We start from the raw sequence: 20062 nt of genomic DNA, 5'->3' as shown, positions 1-20062 counted from the left end.
AAACTTTTCTGTAGAATATGTTAATAGACAGGTTTAATTCACTTTTTGATATGAAATACAGATATACTCAGTTCTACTGCAGACATTTTAAATGTAAAAATTACGTCACAAAGTACATTTCATTTTAAAAGGTAGTAACATTTCAAAGAAAGACAATTATGGTCTGCTTCAATTAAAGATACAAATAATTATACAAGTAAAAAAACATGCGTGGCATTTTTTTCAGAAAAGTGAAATTATATTCATGATTGCCCAATAATTTGAAAATGTTATTTTTAGAATTTTGTTTACTTTGAAAGAAACCTTTCCGTTAAGTACATTGTTAGAAACCATGCCACAAATAAGGTGTGTATTCATTGGCCAATCAGATGGCTTGGTATAAATAGAAGGTCAAGGACTCCTTGTCTGGAATTTTGAACACAGGGAATTTTTTGCACCTGCAGATATACGTTAATTAGATTGTGATACTTATTAAGGAAACATGGCTACTAACGGAAATCAAGGTTTGTCAATTTATGTTAATGCTTTCCCCCCTACCTATATTGTCCTTCATGGAACCCGGACTAGTCGTTTCAGATAATACATTTGTAGAAATGCTTTTGAGAAAAAAAAGTATTCTACGTTGTTGAGAATAATTTGGAATAATGACATCGTGCATTGTAACTCATTTTTCATCAAGTAAATAAGAGTTAAAGCATTTTTCTCCATGTTTGCGTCAGAATGAATTGCACTGCCATGAAAGAGATTTAAAAAACCAATACACTTTAAGCTATTAGAATTTAAAAGACCATTATTCATACATTTTGGTATTGATTTGTAAACAGAATAAAAATCATAAATTACAATGTTTTTAAGCTTCGAAAAAAGTAAAAAAAAAATCAAAAAAAAAAAAAAAAAAAAAAAAAAAAAAAAATCATCCCAGACCCCCTAGATTAATTAATTAAACTGACGAACGTGTGTATATTTATGCGTCGATTCAATTTGCAAGGTAATTTAATTGACGGTGTATACTGTATATATAATCTGCATTCCCTCGTGTCACCAGACAAATTGTTTTTTATGCATATTAATATTTTAACACATTAATTGTCACGTGTGACAGATGAATTCTCTCTCTCTCCGTCTCTCTCTCTCTCTCTCTCTCTCGAACAAAAAAATATTGCTGCCCTTCCTGATCATGCTGATATACTTTATTTTATCAAAAATACACAACATGACTATATATTGATACTCGTGTTGTATATTTTATTTGATAAAATAAAGAATATCAGGAAGGACGCTATAAATAGATGCACTAGTAGTACAGAATTAGAAATCAGTGGCTGGTTTCAAGAAAGTGTCTTCAGCCATTTGAAGTGTAAGCGCGTCCAAACTAAATCATACCATTACGTGAAGAAGACCCCTACTAATTTTGAGGTCAAAAGTTTAAAGGTTAAGATCAGAAAACCATATATTGCATAAAATGATTTCCAAATAATAAAAATGGTTCTCTTTGAACTTTTGCAATGCAATTAAAGTATTGAATCTCTCTGACTTATGGAATACCTATACTGATTATTAAGCCTTCTTTTTAGATCTTCCACTCACTTATTCTGTCCTAAAGCGCAGGGAGGAGGGGGTGAGTTATAAAGTCTTCGAATTTAGATTTTTTTTCTCCATTTTTTTTTAAATGTGTGATTCTTGAGGTATTCTCTCAACTTTAAGTGTAACAGTCCTACCCCACCGGCCCCACCCCGTCGATTTACTTTGAAAAATTATTTAATGATCGACAAAACACCTGTTTCACCAATTTACACAATGTATCATGGATAGTTATGTAATCTCTGGTTCATATAATACATTCTATTTTGAACACAAGGGTAATTAGATTCAGATTTTAGTCCAAGTTATATTGGGAGTTTGGTCATTCCAAACATTTGATGAAAGGGGGGATGGGGGTGGGGTTACACCAACCACTCGTCAGGTGTCTTTTGTAATTATTTACTTTCGTAGGTGGGTGATAAGATTTATTCAGTGTTGACGTCCAGCTAGTGTTTATGAAAAATTTCCTCTTTTTATGATAATATATTTAACAAAATTTAGTATTAGTATATTAGTTAATATCTGCACACAGGAAAGGTAAATTTTAAACTCTAACAAAGTCCAAACCATTTATACGTAACATTTTAACATTTAATTTAATGATTAAATTATTTATAGTTAATACCGGTAGGATGATTAAATATTTTTTCTGAACGTATTTTAAGTGTACATTTTTCAATGGTTTTGCAACGATGGCAGTATACCATTAAATTTAATACACTTCATTGTCAAACATTAGGGAAAAGTATATTAATGAATACTACTTTGGTAGACCAAATATACTTAAATTTTCTCAATTGATGGCAAAACAAGATGCTATGACACTGAAAAAACTCTGTAATTTTATATTAAAAATCTGTCTTCCATGATTTATTCCTCATTTATACTATTATTATATATATTATATGTATTTATCTTATCTTTTTTTTGGTCCTCTTTCACTTTCATTTTCTGAATAAGTATATCATATACTTGTACCTCTGACCTGAATTTATACCGGAGTATGCTGTAAATATTTTTCATTGTCCTCATATACCATATGTTTTAGATGGTTTTGAGTGAATACATGAACTTGAACTTGCTTTAAGTATATTTAAATCAGTTTATTTTAGTTGTTATTTAAATCAGTTTAATTTAATTGTTTATGACTATATTAAACTAACCTAGAAATTTCAATGAACACATGCACTAAATCATGTATATTATCAACCTAACGTCCTTGAACCGATGCATTTAACTGGTTCAGTCGGACAATTTAGTGAATGGCTAAAAACAGTGGCTTTGAATAGCGGTAAAAAGTAAACATAATTATACTCTGTCGGACATCATGTGATAAAATTTAAGTAAGTATCTGAAATCATTTAAAATAGAAACTATAAATATTAACCCGTAAATTTTCTTTTAGAAATAATTATCACTTGTTTTTATTTACATCTCAAGAAAATACTCGCCATTTGTCTATATATACTTTCTAGCCCTGCGCTGGGCAATACTGACCAATACGTCTCTTACCGATTTCCCGTCATAAATCAGTATTCCAAACCAAGTTCAGTCTGATAGATCTATCATCCCGGAAAAAAGCCGTGTGATTTTTTTTGAAGACGTGCAAACTGATCTTTGTTAGAATATATTGAGATACAAGGCTGGTCTGCCTTAAGTCATGTGAACGATTTATACGTATATCAAGTCAAGGTTGCAGGTTTAAAGGCTCATTCATTCTCAGGCAGGTAAGAGATTAACCTTGTATCAAAATATTTTTTATTTAAAAGGATTAGATTCGAACTTAAAGATTAAGGAGATTGTTTTCTTTTCCAAGGAGTAGCGTATTGTTCGATATTGGGTACAGAGTGTCCTTTCCGGTATGTGTCTCGGTATACAAACAACGCACTCTTTTTATTACTTAAAATATTATCTACCGTGAGCTTTATGTTGTCAAATAATTCCATTCCTAAGGAAATAAAAAAAGTGTTGTGGTCAAAATGACTGAAATTAGCATGAGGGGCGAATTTAGTAGGTAGTCACTATGTTTTTCCCCGTCTCTATCCAAGAACTTGGCTTAGAGGCGTTTAACGACTGTTATCAGTATGACCTTTTAGCTCATGTATAGAAAGACAAGGTTAAAATTCATGGTAGCACACAGTCTCGATACAACAGGGATATTGAATGGAACGAGGTACATGCGCCTATATGAAGATTAGAAAGTTTCCGCTGGGATTAATTTAAGACGCATGCATACAGAAGTCAATGTGTTTTTAGGTTTAAACAAAGAAAGGACTTCTTTGTAACGTCAGAGTTGAAACAAAATATCAAATATTATACTTACCAGCGCACATTTTAGTTTCGTCTATTGGTTGATTTAAATGCATGTCGTTCGTGTAACGAACAGAAACATGTGGTCTTGAAAGGCAGATTAAGTATACAGTGCAGTCCAAACACTGCCCCTTATTTGACCGTGCATGTTCTGTGAATGCACTGTATATATTAATTGATGAAATATATATTGAATCAACTGCTTTCGTCAGAAATTGTCGTCGAGTGAACCCAGCTTCAAAATTTTCAATGGTTTCCACCTCATCTCCGTCCGTTGCTTTGATCTGATGTTTGAAATGAATTCTTTTTTCTGCATTTAACTGTTCTATGCATGTATTATGGAGCAGAATACTGAAATTTACAATTTATATTAAATTCCCCAAAAACTTTACTGACTTTTAAATGAAATTTTGATTTCACAAAAAGACGATCTTTCCGAAATTTGATGAATAAAACAAACTCTGCAATTTATGGTAACAAAAAAATTCTCTCGGATTAAAAAGCAAATTTACTCTACAAAATTCCAATTAGACGACGGAACGAAATACCTAATGCTAATTTTATGGAATGGCAGAAAATTCTTTTATTAGAGAATAGTATTTGCGATGATTACCAGCAATTTTATTTATAAGGATGTGGGTATATCCTCATTTAACACACATTTTTAAAACATTTTTTAAACCCTTAATATTTGTTCCTAAAAATAAAAAAAAACCCACTTTGACATGGCAGTAAATATGAGAATTGAAATTAAAAATTTTGTTTTAAATTCATCATTTACAAGAAGACAATTTACTTCACTTGTCGTTTGCTCGACTATATTGGAAATCATTGTATGATGCAACGGTGATTGTATTACAGTTTAAGATTAAAAAATATATATATATTTAAAAAAAACTTGTGTGTTAAATTGTTCACGTTTATACCGTCATTTTAATAAATGACATTATTCATCTCTATGAAAGTGTATTATTTGACTTGTACAAAATTAGCAAAAACTAGCTGTAGTGAGCTTGTCTGTAAGCATTAGAAGACATAAAGGTGTTTTATTTAATAAATTGTCGGCCAGTTTATGATTTATTAGTAAACAGATATTTTAGATCAGGCCATCATTAAAAATATCTTTGTTTCCCCTAACCCGACCCTAAAATTTGAAGTTGGGTAGGTAGGTAGGTAAATAATTTTTTTTTTCTGACAGCAGCTTTGAAAATACATTCTGAATTTCTGATAAGAACGGGTTTTCATGAAATTGTATTTTATAAAAGTTGATAAACATTAAAAAAAAAATTAAATAATCTTCTTAAAAAAAACTTTTCAGTCGGCGGGATTTAATTGGGTCGGTCGCGTTAGGGGAAACAAAGGTATTTTTTATTTTGGCCTCAGCTGTACTACTGAAACGTAGTATACCCCGGTATTTTCTAATCTGTGTGATTTTTAGCGTTATCAAATCGTTTACTGAGCTATTCTTTCGGGTGGCATTGCAGTGGTGGGAATGTCGTTAGACACGAATTTGTGTGGACTACCTGTCGTTTTTTTCTTCAAATTGAAGCATTAAGAAGAACTTAATTAAGTATTTAAGGATCTGACCATTGGCCCACGCGTTACATAAATTGCCCGAGTGTTTTATAAGATCACGAAGCCATCGACAGCATGTCTGTCACTCACTGTACTACTTATGTACACATGTAGTTAGGGCTTCTTTCCTAAAAAATACTCTAATTTGTCAGGAATAATATTCACATTCATTTTTTTTCTATAGCAATGGACGAGGACAAAAGTCCGGCACCGAAGAATTACCAGGAATATTTAATGGTATGTGATTTTAAATACGAATAATTTATGGCATTTATGATAAAATGAAAACATTTATATTATATATTCATCTAAGTAGCAATTAATAATAAAATAATCATAAGACACTAATTTCTTCTAAATTTTACCTATTCAGGTATAAATATTTTGAAAATTATTTTTAAAAAAATTGTTAATTACAGCTGCAAAATTTGCTGAAATGTCAAGTCTTACAAAGCGAAAAAGCAGGAAAACCAGTGCATGATGAGCATCTGTTTATCATCACACATCAAGGTAGGTAAAGAACATCTTAAGGTATTCAATGTATAACGACCATATTTTGTACCTAATAAATGAATGGTCCTCCGACATTTTTAATCGTGGTAGCATTTTGAAGGTCTTATCAAATAAAAAATACTCCACCAAATGAATTTACAAAATTTTGAAAATTGTCCAAGTAATTGCACCATGAATTTTACATTGAAGTCTATGAAGGTGTTATTAAGATATTGTAAAAAGTAATTTGAACATCATACAAATCTCTTGGTGAAAATATGCATAAACTCTAAATATGCATAAACTCTCTCTTTATTAAAATCTGAAATAAAATTAAACATTTACCACAGATATTTTGACAAAATAAAAATTTTCTTCTTTTCATCAAGGGCAGATAACTCTTCAAAAACGTTAAAGGTGCAAAATGGTCGGCTTCTTATATGTTAACAGTCATTTGAATTTGATTCATTTCACTTTCATCGTTATTTAGCAATACCTATTTAACTAGACAGTTTAAAATGATTCAAAATTGTTAAGAGACAAATTTAGCTTTACACATCATTTTCCATAATTAACGAGGGAATTCTATCAAGTACCAAATCAAAAATCTCTTTTCCCTGAATACACTGTAACACTTCTTAAATACTTTGTGAGTACTTTTTAAAGCAGTGTTACTATAGAAAACATCTCCCTTCCTTTGTCTAGCTTTCTGGCATTAATGAACATATCTGAATAATATGTATACTCCCATAACAATCAAATTTATTTTCATTGCAGCGTATGAACTCTGGTTCAAACAGATGCTGTTTGAGATCGATTCTGTCAGGGAAATTTTTGTGGTCCCGGTGAGTTCAATTGATGCCTTGTACATTATATTATCATTTGATACGAAATGAGCAGATGATATGAATTTTATTATACGTGTACAAGCATAGCACTGGATACACAGTTTTCCCATTTTACAAATCTCCGAGCTGTTTATAAATACAAATTAAATATTACGTAAGCCATATTATGCGGATCAATTGTAAAAGATAAAGTTTAAAAGAATACTCTTCCGAGCTTCACGTTCCTTAATATGACGTGTTGCATGCAGGCGTGCAACTAAAGCCCCCATCATACCAAATTAGTTCTTACTACTGTCTTAAAAATGTAGACAAACATAGCTGAACGGTATACAAACGGACGTAACTTTTTATCATCTTTAAGAACGTCATGGACGTACTCGCAATGGCTAGGACGAGAGGAATGACCAGAATTTTGAGCCTGTTCAAAATTTTCACCGTCCTGAATTTGGTCGGGGTGGCAACGTGCTTTAATCGAGATGGACGTAATAAAAATAGTCGTACTAAGAACGGACTTGCCGTACTTTGATCTTATACTACATGTAGGGACGTGTTGGGATGTGACATGGTAAAACTTCAATCATAAGTTAGCAGTCCGACCCACTCAGTTTGTAGATCGACCGGCTCCGTTTGTTCCCGTTGCCTAACAAACACAACTCCAAACCAAGTTACAACTTTTGAGTGAAATACAAACACGTTTCTAAATTGTTCTAAAATGACCCATAAAGTTCTAAGTAAGTTCTATACGTTTAAGTACGTGTCTATCGTCCTTATGAAGTTCTTACCCGTCTGCAGTACGTTCAGGCAAGGAAACTGCTTTTTATTTTGTTCGTTACTCTTAAAGCACATTTCTTTGTGACCTTGAAATTTACAACAGAATTATGAAAAGGGTTACTGTTTTTAACATGATGAAAAATGCTTTTATGCAAGTATTGTTAGAAGCGGAACTAAGCATAGCAGAGCAAGGAAGATTGATTGGTTGTATGTTTAACGTCCCATTAAAGAATTTCCCTCTCATATATCGGTGAAGAGCTTCAAATTTAGACCTTACTCGACCCTCAAGGCTATTGAGTAGTAAGGGATCTTCATCCTGCCAACGATTACTGTGACACGGGGCCTCGGTTTATGAGGTTTCTTTCGAAAGACCAGCAACTTTCACTTCAAAGTGCCGAGCGCTTGGCAAAGGAACAGTTGCTACCTCTTTTATCGACTAGGGGCTGTTTCAGCCGCCGTGGCTTGAACCAATGACCTTCCAATCACGAAGCGAGTACTCCACCGATTGAGCTTCCGTGACGGTATGACAAGGAAGAAGGGGAAAACAAAGAGCCTGTTGGATGAGAAACTTGTTGAAATTGAGAGGAAAATTTCATATCCGTGAGACATTATCATTACATCTTGGCTCAGCGCTCGAAGAGCAATAACCGGCTTCGTTACGGTGTTCTACCGGATATGCTTACTCCCAGTCATTCTATAAAAACATGCCCAATTAAGAATTTTTATGTCGCTTACAATTTTACCGTTGTAATATCAACTATAAATTTAAAGATCGATTTCAACTCTTAACAACTTAACATACACGCATGGCTTTGTAATTATTTACCGATATACATGTATATGCAGTTCAAGTTTTGATATGAACGTAATGTAACGTTGAAAACGTATTCCACTGCAAATTGTAATGTCGCTTCGTTTATTTACAAATTTCAAGATGAAATTTTCAGCCGTAAAAGCGTTCCGAATAGATTGCAATGAATGCTAAAAAGGGTTTCTATATATCCTATATAAAAAGAAATCAAACCACTTCTCGCAAAGAAATACATGGATCTTCTTTCATGTTAAATCATAAAGCATGTCGATAAAAATCGATAAACTTCCTTAACGATTTTGTTTTAAATTTCACGCACAGAATGCATATTTCAAAAAGGACTGGTACTTATCTGAAAGTGACCACGGAACCTAATATCATCGATTCTAGTTGCGAGTCAGTTATTTTAGACGATTACATTTTTTGACATAACAAAATGAATTAGACAAAAACAGTTGTCTCTCTTAACAATTTAACTTCCGTAACGGTAGTTCAGGAAAGTTTTTGCATTAAAGGTATAATTTTTTTTTTATTATTTTGGGAGCGAAATGCTTTATACTTTTATTTAATATCCTAAAACAAACTTTATTTTTAACTAGTGCTGAAAATTTTAACTTTTATTGCTGGGAATTAACTTCCGTAACAATTAACCTACGATATTTTTCCCGAAATTTTAACTTGATTTCGGATTCGTGCGAGACTTTATGAATCATACTTTAGTGTTCTATACTGAACATTAGAAACGAAAAATTGGTCAAATTCAGCTTTATTTAAAAAATGATAAGACTTGATGAAGCATTATCTTAAAATCAATGGTATATTGAAATTGTTGTAAAAAGTTAACGATACCAGATTTGTGGACAATTCTTTTTTTTTCCATTTCTCTGACATGTCCTTTAGAGAATTACGATGTTCATTTTGCTATTTGAAACAATTCTTTTTGTCATGCTTTATACCCTGAATTGGTCCATTTATTGTAGAATGACTGATAGTTCTTCACACCCAAATTATTTACGCTTAGAAATGCAGTGCCTACTCTTAACCACTTTTGAGACAACACGAACACTAAAATCAATATAAAATAACCTGAGGCTTTTCTAGACATATAAACATGTATGGTAATGTATTTTTCTCATGTTCCTCATCAAATGACTTAAAATCATTTAAAATATGTGAAAAGTTTTTATCATGTACCCTGTCTACAATTTAAAAATCAACACTAATGCGTGGAGCACGTGATGTACACTTTGCTGCAAAACTCCCTGCTGAGGACTCGTCTGTGCGCAAGCATATGATCTTGCTGCATCAATTAACAAGAAGCTGTGTAAGACCCCGGAACGATAATTTGATATATATAAATTTAAAAAAAATCTAAATTTTATTTAAATTTTTGACATTATTACATTTGTTATATGCCATAGAAATATCCATGCAGTTTCTGAACTTCTGAACTTGTATAGCGGCCCTCTTATTCACCAAGTACTATCAAGTAGGATTGCACACTCAACGCACCTTGAAAACACTGTAAGAATAAGATGAATCTGGTCGGGCAGGTCGGGTTACAAACTACTTAAAAATCGAACGAGCTGCTAATTAGTAAGAACGGTTTGGACGTATAGGAAAGGAGGTAGGACTCGTCAATAACGGACTTTATATGACTTCTACTACTTGGAAACGGCAAATAATTAATTTGCATATCTGAACTTCATATCAATTGACTGTGGACGAGGTCCGGACGAGATGAACGTATGACGAAATGTTAATGAACAAACTAGGATTGTATTGAAGACGTTAACTGTAAAATATTTCACATTCACCCCCCGAAAACTAACCGTTTTACAATTTTATAGGATGGAATAGGCCGTTTTGGGATGGGGGCTTAACGCATTTTTTCAATCAACATCAGTTGAGATTAATTGGCAGTTGATGCCATCTGTGGTATTTGGCAAATATTGCGATAATCTTTACACAAAAAGTTTACTTTTAATTCCTGAAGCGAAAGGAGCCATAATATGTACATGCATTACTCTTATTTGAAAAAAAAAGAAAATTGTATTTAATTTGTACATGTGTAGTTAGTGAACAATCGTTTTGAGTCCAGTTCCCGTAGGCCCTTCAGAAAGCTTCAGAAATCAGAACACCGTTTTACAATTAAGACTTAGAGAGAATATGCCCCTCATATAGCTACTACTATATAAAATCGCACCAACTTCATAACTTTGTAAGAAAATTTGTATAATAATACTTGATTGTATTGTTCTTAATCATATTAAAATAATACTTAAATCAACATAATGGAAAGACCTAAATGGTTTAAGTTTGGACTCGGTTGTTTTGAAACGGAATCCAGGATATAAATCGTGTAAAGAATGTCAGGAGGAAAATAAATATTCTTTACGGGGTTTTCGATTTTTATTTACTGTTCTGTGCTACTTCTTGCGGGGAAAAAGTTGAAAGTAGCCTCTACATTACGTATGAATATCACATATCTGATCATTTCATTAAAACATATTGTAGGATCTTCAATATTCGTGGGGAATTGCTTAAATTTTATAGGTTTGTGGGGACGCAATTTCGTGTATTCACTACTTTGTCCAAAAAATCATACGTCTTTTAAACCCCCAGTATATTAATTCGTGGATGAAGGGTTCCCATGAATTCCACGAATATTGAGTCACCACGAAATCAAATTATTCCACAGTAGTAGCGATGACATTCTGTTACTAATTGGAACTGGGAAGAATATGCTTGAATGCCTTCATCACAATATATATTTATATAAATCTGAACAACCTTAAAGGAGATCCACCAGCTTGAAATTTAGATCTAACTTAAATGAAATGCAGTGTAAGGTTAAGAAGGGGGGGGGGGGGCAGAAGGAAGTGAATGTAAGGCAAATGTAGAAAGAGATCTACATGTAGATAATGTAAATATCACTGATCGAGATGTTTTATAATATATATAATTATAAATTCTGTTTTATGCATGTTTTGTAGACTATGGATGAAAGCCGAATGCTCAATATCATCAACAGATTGCAGCGCGTCAGTTTGATTTTAAAGGTAAATGTCTATTAAAGAAAGTTGAAGTGTGATGTTATTTTTATATTTATTTATGCATTATTTTTCTGTTTGTCCATTATACAAACTTATGTACATTTCATTATTTTAGTTATTAGTGGACCAGTTTATTATATTAGAGACAATGACGCCACTGGATTTTCTAGAGTTCAGGTGTGTAATGGTAAATGTATGATTGATAAGCAAAGACATAGGTATGAAATTGATTGACTGATATTTTTGCTAAGGATATTGAAATAGTTTTACTAAATCTTTGGTTTGGGATTTTTGTTACAGACAACATTTAGCTACAGCATCTGGGTTCCAGAGCCTTCAATTTCGACTACTAGAAAACAAACTAGGGGTCAAACAGGTCGGTGAAAGACTACAAAAACTACCCCTATATCAACACACACACATACACACACAAACGATAAATCACTCGAGATTTGATAAAATTTCATTCATGAAAATGAACAGAATAATTACAGAAAAAATCCTTTTTCGTATGCCAAATGAATGTATAACATTAAGAAAGGTCGTTGATTTGCAGGAAAACCGTATAAAGTACAACCAGCAACATTACATGAAGGTGTTCAATGACGAGGAATCCATCAAAATGTTGATGGACTCTGTGGAGCAGCCCTCACTTTTGGCTGTAGTAGAGGTAAGACTTTGTGAGTTTTCATGGCTGTAGTAAAGGAAAGACTGTAAGTTTTCCTGGCTGTAGTAGTGCTAAGATTTAGTCAATTTTCATAGCTGTAGTAGAGGTAAGATTTTGTGAGTTTTCATGGCTGTAGTAGAGTTAGGATTTAGTGAGTGTCCATTGGTGTAGTAAAGGTAAGTTTTAGTGAATTTTCATGTCTGTAGTAGAGGTAATTTTTACTGAGTTTTCATTGCTGTCGTAGAGGTAAGATTTAGTGAGTTTTCATGGCTGTAGTAGAGGTAATTTTTACTGAGTTTTCATGGCTGTAGTAGAGGTAAGATTTAGTGAGTTTTCATGGCTGTAGTAGAGGTTAGATTTAGTGAGTTTTCATATCTGTAGTAGAGGTAAGATTTAGTGAGTTTTCATGGCTGTAGTAGAGGTTAGATTTAGTGAGTTTTCATGGCTGTAGTAGAGGTAAGATTTAGTGAGTTTTCATGGCTGTAGTAGAGGAAAGATTTAGTGAGTTTTCATGGCTGTAGTAGAGGTTAGATTTAGTGAGTTTTCATGGCTGTAGTAGAGGTTAGATTTAGTGAGTTTTCATGGCTGTAGTAGAGGTAAGATTTAGTGAGTTTTTATGGCTGTAGTAGAGGTAAGATTTAGTGAGTTTTCATGGCTGTTGTAGAGGTTAGATTTAGTGAGTTTTTATGGCTGAAGTAGAGATAAGATTTAGTGAGTTTTCATGGCTGTAGTAGAGGTAAGATTTAGTGAGTTTTCATGGCTGTAGTAGAGGTTAGATTTAGTGAGTTTTCATGGCTGTAGTAGAGGTAAGATTTAGTGAGTTTTCATGGCTGTAGTAGAGGTAAGATTTAGTGAGTTTTCATGGCTGTAGTAGAGGTTAGATTTAGTGAGTTTTCATGGCTGTAGTAGAGGTAAGATTTAGTGAGTTTTCATGGCTGTAGTAGAGGTTAGATTTAGTAAGTTTTCATGGCTGTAGTAGAGGTTAGATTTAGTAAGTTTTCATGGCTGTAGTAGAGGTAAGATTTAGTAAGTTTTCATGGCTGTAGTAGAGGTAAGATTTAGTAAATTTTCATGGCTGTAGTAGAGGTAAGATTTAGTGAGTTTTCATGGCTGTAGTAGAGGTAAGATTTAGTAAGTTTTCATGGCTGTAGTAGAGGTTAGATTTAGTGAGTTTTCATGGCTGTAGTAGAGGTTAGATTTAGTGAGTTTTCATGGCTGTAGTAGAGGTAAGATTTAGTGAGTTTTCATGGCTGTAGTAGAGGTAAGATTTGACAAGCTTTCATTTCATGGCTGTAGTAGATGCCATAGATAGATTAAACTTTGCACGATGTATATGTATACGGAGAGATTTGCAACCTCTCTTGCAGTTGATCAGATATAAATACAACAGAATAACAACACTACAATCTCGTCCGAGAATCTGGTTTCTGCGATATAAATAGATGCATAACAAAGTATCCGTATTCTACAATATTTAGATCCACTTTATATTCTCTTTATTGTTACAAAACAATAATACTGATTACCTGAAACAACAAACACAATTTACTGTACTAAACTTAGTACAATAACCCCCTGCCGGCATATAAATATATGCAAACGTTGATCAACTTTAAAGGAGATGGGCGAACAAGATGTGCAAAATGCATGTAGCTCCAAAGTATAAAAGTCGTATTCACTTTGTGAATTTAGCATTTAGAGTAAAGTTCTTATTATTGAAAGGTATGAAATTATGACCAAAAAAAAAAAAAAAAAAAAAAAAAAAAAAACAATCTGCGCAAAATTCTTCCAGCAAAAATCATTCTATGATTTAAAAAAAAATTGGTATTTTGGAGTTTCAAACCCAAGCAATAAAAATCCTAACTTTCAGTTTTTCTTAGAGACTGACAAGCTAACAACTACGCTACATATTTAGCTTATGACAAAGAACAACATTTAAATAATGTTTGTGAAATGACTTAATGGACTTCAAACATTTCTAGGAAATATAGGAATTTGTGTCAAAGAAGTGTATTTTTTTTTTTTAGGCGTTGTGGGTCTTTGCTTCATGTTTTTGTTAACCGAAATATGTATAGTTTTACGCATACTTTGTATATAATCTTGCACAAAAATGGAGCGAAACCCACTCATATGGAAAAATTGAAATATATATATAGTTAAGTTTTTAAAAAAAAAGAAGAGATTTTTGCCCTCTTTGGTATGTATATGCTATTTTACAGAAGAATACTTTCATTTTTTAAAGAAATTGTTGCGAATTGTAATTAAACTATACGTTAATGTTAAATAAAATATCAAAGCGTACACATTGGCGGGTCATGGAATTTTTTTTATAATGGTTGCAACACTTAATCCCCGTGAAACAAATAAAGAAGACATTAATTTTTATATTTTAATTAAAACTAGAATAAGTTTAATATACTGATTTTCCAGAGGTGGTTGGAGAGAACTCCTGGCTTGCAGCGTCATGACTTCCGTTTCTGGCGAGCCTTTGAAACATCTGTCAGTCGGTGGCTTGATGAAACAATTTACCAACCATATATAGTAAGTATCGCCCATTCGTACATCTCAAAGTCAAGTCCAGAAATAAAATATCGTTTATTAGCTGGATTGTGTGTTGTTTATAAATTGTGAAAATTAAAGCACAGTTAAGAGATATTAGGTTGTTGTATTAACGTTCTTTATTATCATTTCATTCCATAGGAAGAAACAGACCCTAAGATGAAGGAAACTTTAATGGCAGAATATCAAAAACAGAAGGTAATAATGCTTCTGACATCAATTACATTATTTGGTCATCAACCTATTTTTATTTTAGCATCTGATCAATAATTAAAATATCATACCCGTTTCACATGTTTTATGCTAAAGTAATGAATTTGATATCAACATACTTTCAGGATTCCTTCGATACGATTCTGGACCCCATCAAGTACAACACTTTTGTGGAGAGGGGTAAGTTTGATCTATGTCACTGCCCACTTCTCACATGTATTTCTATGTATTATTGGAATATAGATAAGTGAATATAAACATGTATCAGTATATCAACCTAAAAATTAGGAAAGGTATTGGTTTCGTTTCGACCTTCTTTTTTTATTTCAAAAACCACGTACTTAATAACTTCATTTTCGTTTATGTATTTTTGTTATAACTTTTTTGGTGAAGAAATGACTGGATAAATTTGAAAATGAATCCAAAACTTTATAAGTTATTCATATTGAGTACAATCACACTAGCTACCTCTGGTTATAAAACCTTTATTTACAAGTTTTCCCCAAAACGTGACATACACAGATTTTTGTAAAAAGGGTACAGACCGATTATCATAACATATTTTATGGATTAAATAGTTCCAGTGATAAACAAACCCTTAAAATGGGGCATTCAGATTTATGAAACAAATTTAAAAGTAGCCTTGAAGTCACATGCTTTGAGTTTTTTTTTTTCATGCTTCAGTATATTTAATTTTCTTCATATAAGATTATTATTTGAAAGTTTTAGGCTGACCTCAATGTGATAAGTTCACATAAATCAGTTACCAAAAATATTTGTTTGAAACAACGCCTCGGTTTTCGCGGGATAGCAATTTCACGTTACCCTAAATAAACATGTAATGTTTTTAATGGTATAATTTTACAGACTTCCACAGTCCAAAATAACGAATAAAAATACCATATATTGAGATAGAGAACGAAACATGGTATTTGTATATTATACGTATGTACATGAAATGTTCATTTTAATCTGAATTAAAACACTTTTTATGTAATCCATTTTTATTTTTGGTTGTGATACAGCAGAAAATCCCTGTAAATTAAAAAAAAACAAAAAACAAAAACAACAACAACAACCGAAAAAACCCAAACAAACAGGACAAAACAAAATAAAACAAAACCCCACCCAATTAGTTACCTGTCAGTGAACAACTTTGTCCACATTAAACGTATTGAATCTAATTTTCAATTTCAAATAGTAAAGGAATTTCATGGGTTAAACATCACCGACACAATGACTTTTATGGAATTCCCAACACAGTTCACATTTACACAATAAATTTTAAGGAATTCGTATTGCATTTTACATTTTTTAAGCTTCACAATTCACATAAATTCTCTTAGACATGATCTATTGCTACTGCACTTCACATCATATCTTGAAAGGCATATTTCGAATCCATGCTTTATATCAATTTTACTTTTTCCAGAGGCACTTTTCGAAAGAAAAAGACCAATCTGCATTTCCCTACCTTATTTTTAGAGACCAGTGTCGTACATTTTGATTTAAAGAATTTATTATGGAATCTTTCCATGATCTCTACAGTTTGGCTGTTGCAAACTACAGTATTTATTTCCTCTTTAGATATAACCGAAAAAGACATCGCTCAAGACCAATCTCCACTTACTTTTAGGTAGCCCGTGTCATACATTTTGATTCAAAGAAATGTGGAATCTTTACATTATCTGTACATTTTTGCTGATGCGAATTATTTCCTCATCAGATATATTTGAAAAAGACATCGCTTTTTAGACTGAAATAGGTTTCATGGCAATATTTCCATATCCAAAATACCACTTAGAACTCTCTCAGTATTTGGACTTAAGAATGCTCTGTCCATCAGCGGAAGACAAGATCATATAGCTAAATATAGTGAAAGTGACTGAAGGTGAAATTGATAAAACTCAGTTTTATAGTCTTTAAACTTACCTCAAACTATTCAACCAGTGAACAAAAGAAAGTGTTTTTTGTTTAAAAATACTTTTACTTGGGAGAGTACGTCATGAAGACAATTGCTAATACGAAAGTTTTTTTTTGTAAGCTGCAACTTAATAAAAACAAATTTTTAAAAATTTCGCCGAGAAAAAGTGGAAAAAACATACTTTTTGTCAAATTGTACCATGTAGAAAATTAATCCTTTAATTTTTGAGTATCAGGTAAGAAGAAGCTGTTAAACTCCGATTCCACATTTGTGTTGTATGAAATAAATATTCATGCAAAGACTTTATTAACATGAAGTCCATGTTAAAATGTACGGAGAATATTTATGAAGTACTATTGTATCATTTCCACAAACACCTACAAATTAAAATGAATCAGTTTTCAAATTGAAAGCAATTTCATGAAAAATACTCGCCTCGTTTTCCTTGACCGATATGCATGTAATTTTTACTTTCAAATTTTTAAGTGTCCACCATGGTTATGTAATTGACATGAAACGATTCACTTACGACAGAAAGAACATTTAACAAATAAGTGACCGTCATATAAATTAGTTGTTTCAGTACTTAAAATTCTTTTTCCCACTTAGGTGAGCGAAGACTGAGTCATAAAGCCTTTCAAGGTGCGCTCTTAATTTCACTATATAGAGACGAGCCTCGATTTCACCAACCATACCAACTTCTGACCCTTCTTATGGACATTGACTCTTTGATGACGAAATGGAGATGTAAGAATGATAAATAGTATTAATTTATATAAAGTATAAAAGTATTATATAAAGTATATAAATATTGTTATTCGACAACCTGATGTGTTGTAAAGTGAATTTTAATGTAAGCTGTAACTTTATTAGATAACCACGTGATGATGGTACAGCGCATGATCGGAAGTAAGGTGGGAACTGGCGGGTCTTCTGGATATCATTATCTGAGATCAACTGTCAGGTATCATATCTTTGTAATAGATGTAATATATGAACTTGAATGTAATGAAAACATAATGTTACATCAAAGCGTAATCATCCTCGCGATATAGGCAAAATTACATTTTAGTTTTTGGATCATTGAGTGTATTAAAAAGCTGATACAATCATGCCATTCACCTTACTTGTACAAATCTATGAAAGATGTAAAGCTTTATATTTTCTGTTATATATAATCTGTAATGTTTATCACCAGCATACATTTCTGAAAAATTTAAATTTGTGTCATTCTTTCTAACAGTGACCGTTACAAAGTGTTCCTTGACCTCTTTAACCTCTCCACGTACGTGATTCCACGAGAGTACATTCCTCCTCTGACCATGTCTATGAAGCGAACATTAAGCACTCTATCTACGGAGGTAGAGAGTGGCATTGAGGACCAATCCAGCAGCTTAGAAAGCAGCGACCAGTCGAATGAGGACACATCTCAAGTCATGTTTACTATGTAGTTGTGATGTCACAATCAAACGAGGACTCATTATATTGCATGTACCAATGGGAAATTCCTATTTCCTTCAAGTTGTAAAATTGTGTGCATGTCTGTGATAATGTATGGTGAATGTTGATATAACCTACAATGGAAGAACATTTAATGATATTTTAACAATCAATACCATTTATACTCTATGTGGGTGGGCAACTTTCTCTTATTTTGTTGCCAAAATTTAATTATCCACCACGTGTGATAATCTTTCATTTGCGGGTTAATTAGTTATAGTCTGCATATAAACCGCAAAACCGGAAATGCAAAAACAGAAAATGTCATTTCCGTCTCTGTTTAAGTGTATATTTGTAGTCCAAGTATAAAGGTTGATAGTATACAGCCTGTAGTCTCGTTGAGATGGGACATTTAATATTAGGATATGCAGGTTAATTTTGTGCCTATGGACACATGAAAATGAAGTGGTTTTAAATTCTATGTGTTAATATGGGAATTACATACGACAATTCCTTTTACCTCAGAGGGGAAAACAAAGCATATTACATCGTTTTTGTACCGGAATTGTTACCCATTGGCAGATTTATTTTTGTGTTCTATTATTCATACTTTAAATGTCCCTGAATTCTTCATTTTAGCATGATTTCAATTTTTTTCATTTATCTTAGAGAAACTTTTTGGATCTGTGAATGTTAACGTTTTCCTTTGTTTTATGATCTGACATTCCTTAAAACAACATAACGGTATAGCATTATTTTATGAATAACGTTACAAGAAGCGTTAATGTTAAACTAAAAATTAGATGCCAAAAGAAGTGTTTGTCCAATTTGATAGAAATATAATTTAATGTGTAACATTCAAAGCATATTAGAAATAGCTGCCAAACCGGATATTAATTTGAACACTGATTAAGTCATAGATTACATAGAACCATTATTTGTTTGTCACTTTATGTTATGTATCATACAAGAGTTAATAGATGGCAGCACTGTGCCTCAGAACAAATAAATCAATAATAGCATCATTTTGTTTGAATTACTTCAGTCTGAACAAAACAGCCTTCAAGTTAGTCTTGTGTCTTTGAAGTAGAGTTTGAAGAAAAGTCTGTATTGAACAGTAGTTTAAAATGGGTTGCACGACAGAAGTTGTGTACAAATCGAGATAGATTTACTCTCGGTAAGTAATTATCTATTTTTGAGGTTGACGAAATGAAATAATGTAAATAATCAATGTTGTCACTAGGGAGGTAGTTTATTTGAGTCCAAGAAATCACTCTCGTTATAAACACAGGTACTTGTGGACAGAGTCCCGATTATTTGGGGGTTTTCACGATTTTTTCCTATGGTACACATGATGAATAAGTGCAATAAAAATAATTTGTGAAAAATGTCGAACAAGCCCCGGAGTTGAATATCGGAAAGGGGGGGGGGGGCATGTCCAGAAGTACCTTTGGTTTTAAATTAAAATTGCTGCAGTTTTTGCATCTGTTCTCCTAAGGGGGTTTTTATCACTGGTCACTAATATATTAATGGAAGTAAACAAATGTGTTCGAAATATAGTTGAAGTTCAACTATTAACAGTTATGTACATCAGCGTACAAAATAATGAGAATCAGTTTAAAAACTAAGGACAGGAGTAGATAAAATGAAATTCGAAAGTACTTGACATCTATACAAGGAGACTTTGGGTGTGTATTGTTACATAATTCCACTATGCATGTATCTTCTTCAAGCACAACAAATTCACTGTATTGACTAAAATTCGATTAACAGCCAGACTGTTGTTGTAAACACAGATTCTGCTTTGTTGCTGCA

General features: G+C 32.5%; 1 protein-coding gene across 2 annotated transcripts; it reads left to right on the top strand.

The window, feature by feature from the left end:
* The first annotated feature begins 443 nt into the window (after positions 1-443).
* On the top strand, positions 444-19272 carry LOC133201251 (tryptophan 2,3-dioxygenase-like). 2 transcript variants are annotated; one of them, XM_061337045.1, is made up of 14 exons: positions 444-503; positions 5651-5703; positions 5886-5976; positions 6736-6803; positions 11385-11450; positions 11560-11621; positions 11745-11820; positions 12001-12114; positions 14542-14652; positions 14812-14868; positions 15009-15063; positions 17417-17554; positions 17681-17771; positions 18051-19272. In XM_061337045.1, exons 1-14 carry the CDS (start codon positions 482-484, stop codon positions 18256-18258), a joined length of 1212 nt encoding a protein of 403 aa, XP_061193029.1. In that variant the 5' UTR covers positions 444-481; the 3' UTR covers positions 18259-19272. The 2 variants fall into 2 exon arrangements, with proteins under 2 accessions (XP_061193029.1, XP_061193030.1); XM_061337046.1 differs by lacking the exon at positions 444-503 and adding an exon at positions 2897-2924.
* The last annotated feature ends 790 nt before the right edge of the window (positions 19273-20062 follow it).

Source organism: Saccostrea echinata, unplaced genomic scaffold (genome assembly GCF_033153115.1).
Source record: "Saccostrea echinata isolate AGI-Se365-2 ecotype Australia unplaced genomic scaffold, CSIRO_AGI_Sech_v1 ptg000043l, whole genome shotgun sequence".
In the NCBI taxonomy this organism is placed as follows: Eukaryota; Metazoa; Mollusca; class Bivalvia; order Ostreida; family Ostreidae; genus Saccostrea; species Saccostrea echinata.
The sequence above is the reverse complement of the archived record's forward strand: the minus strand, read 5'-3'. Positions and strand labels throughout refer to the sequence as shown.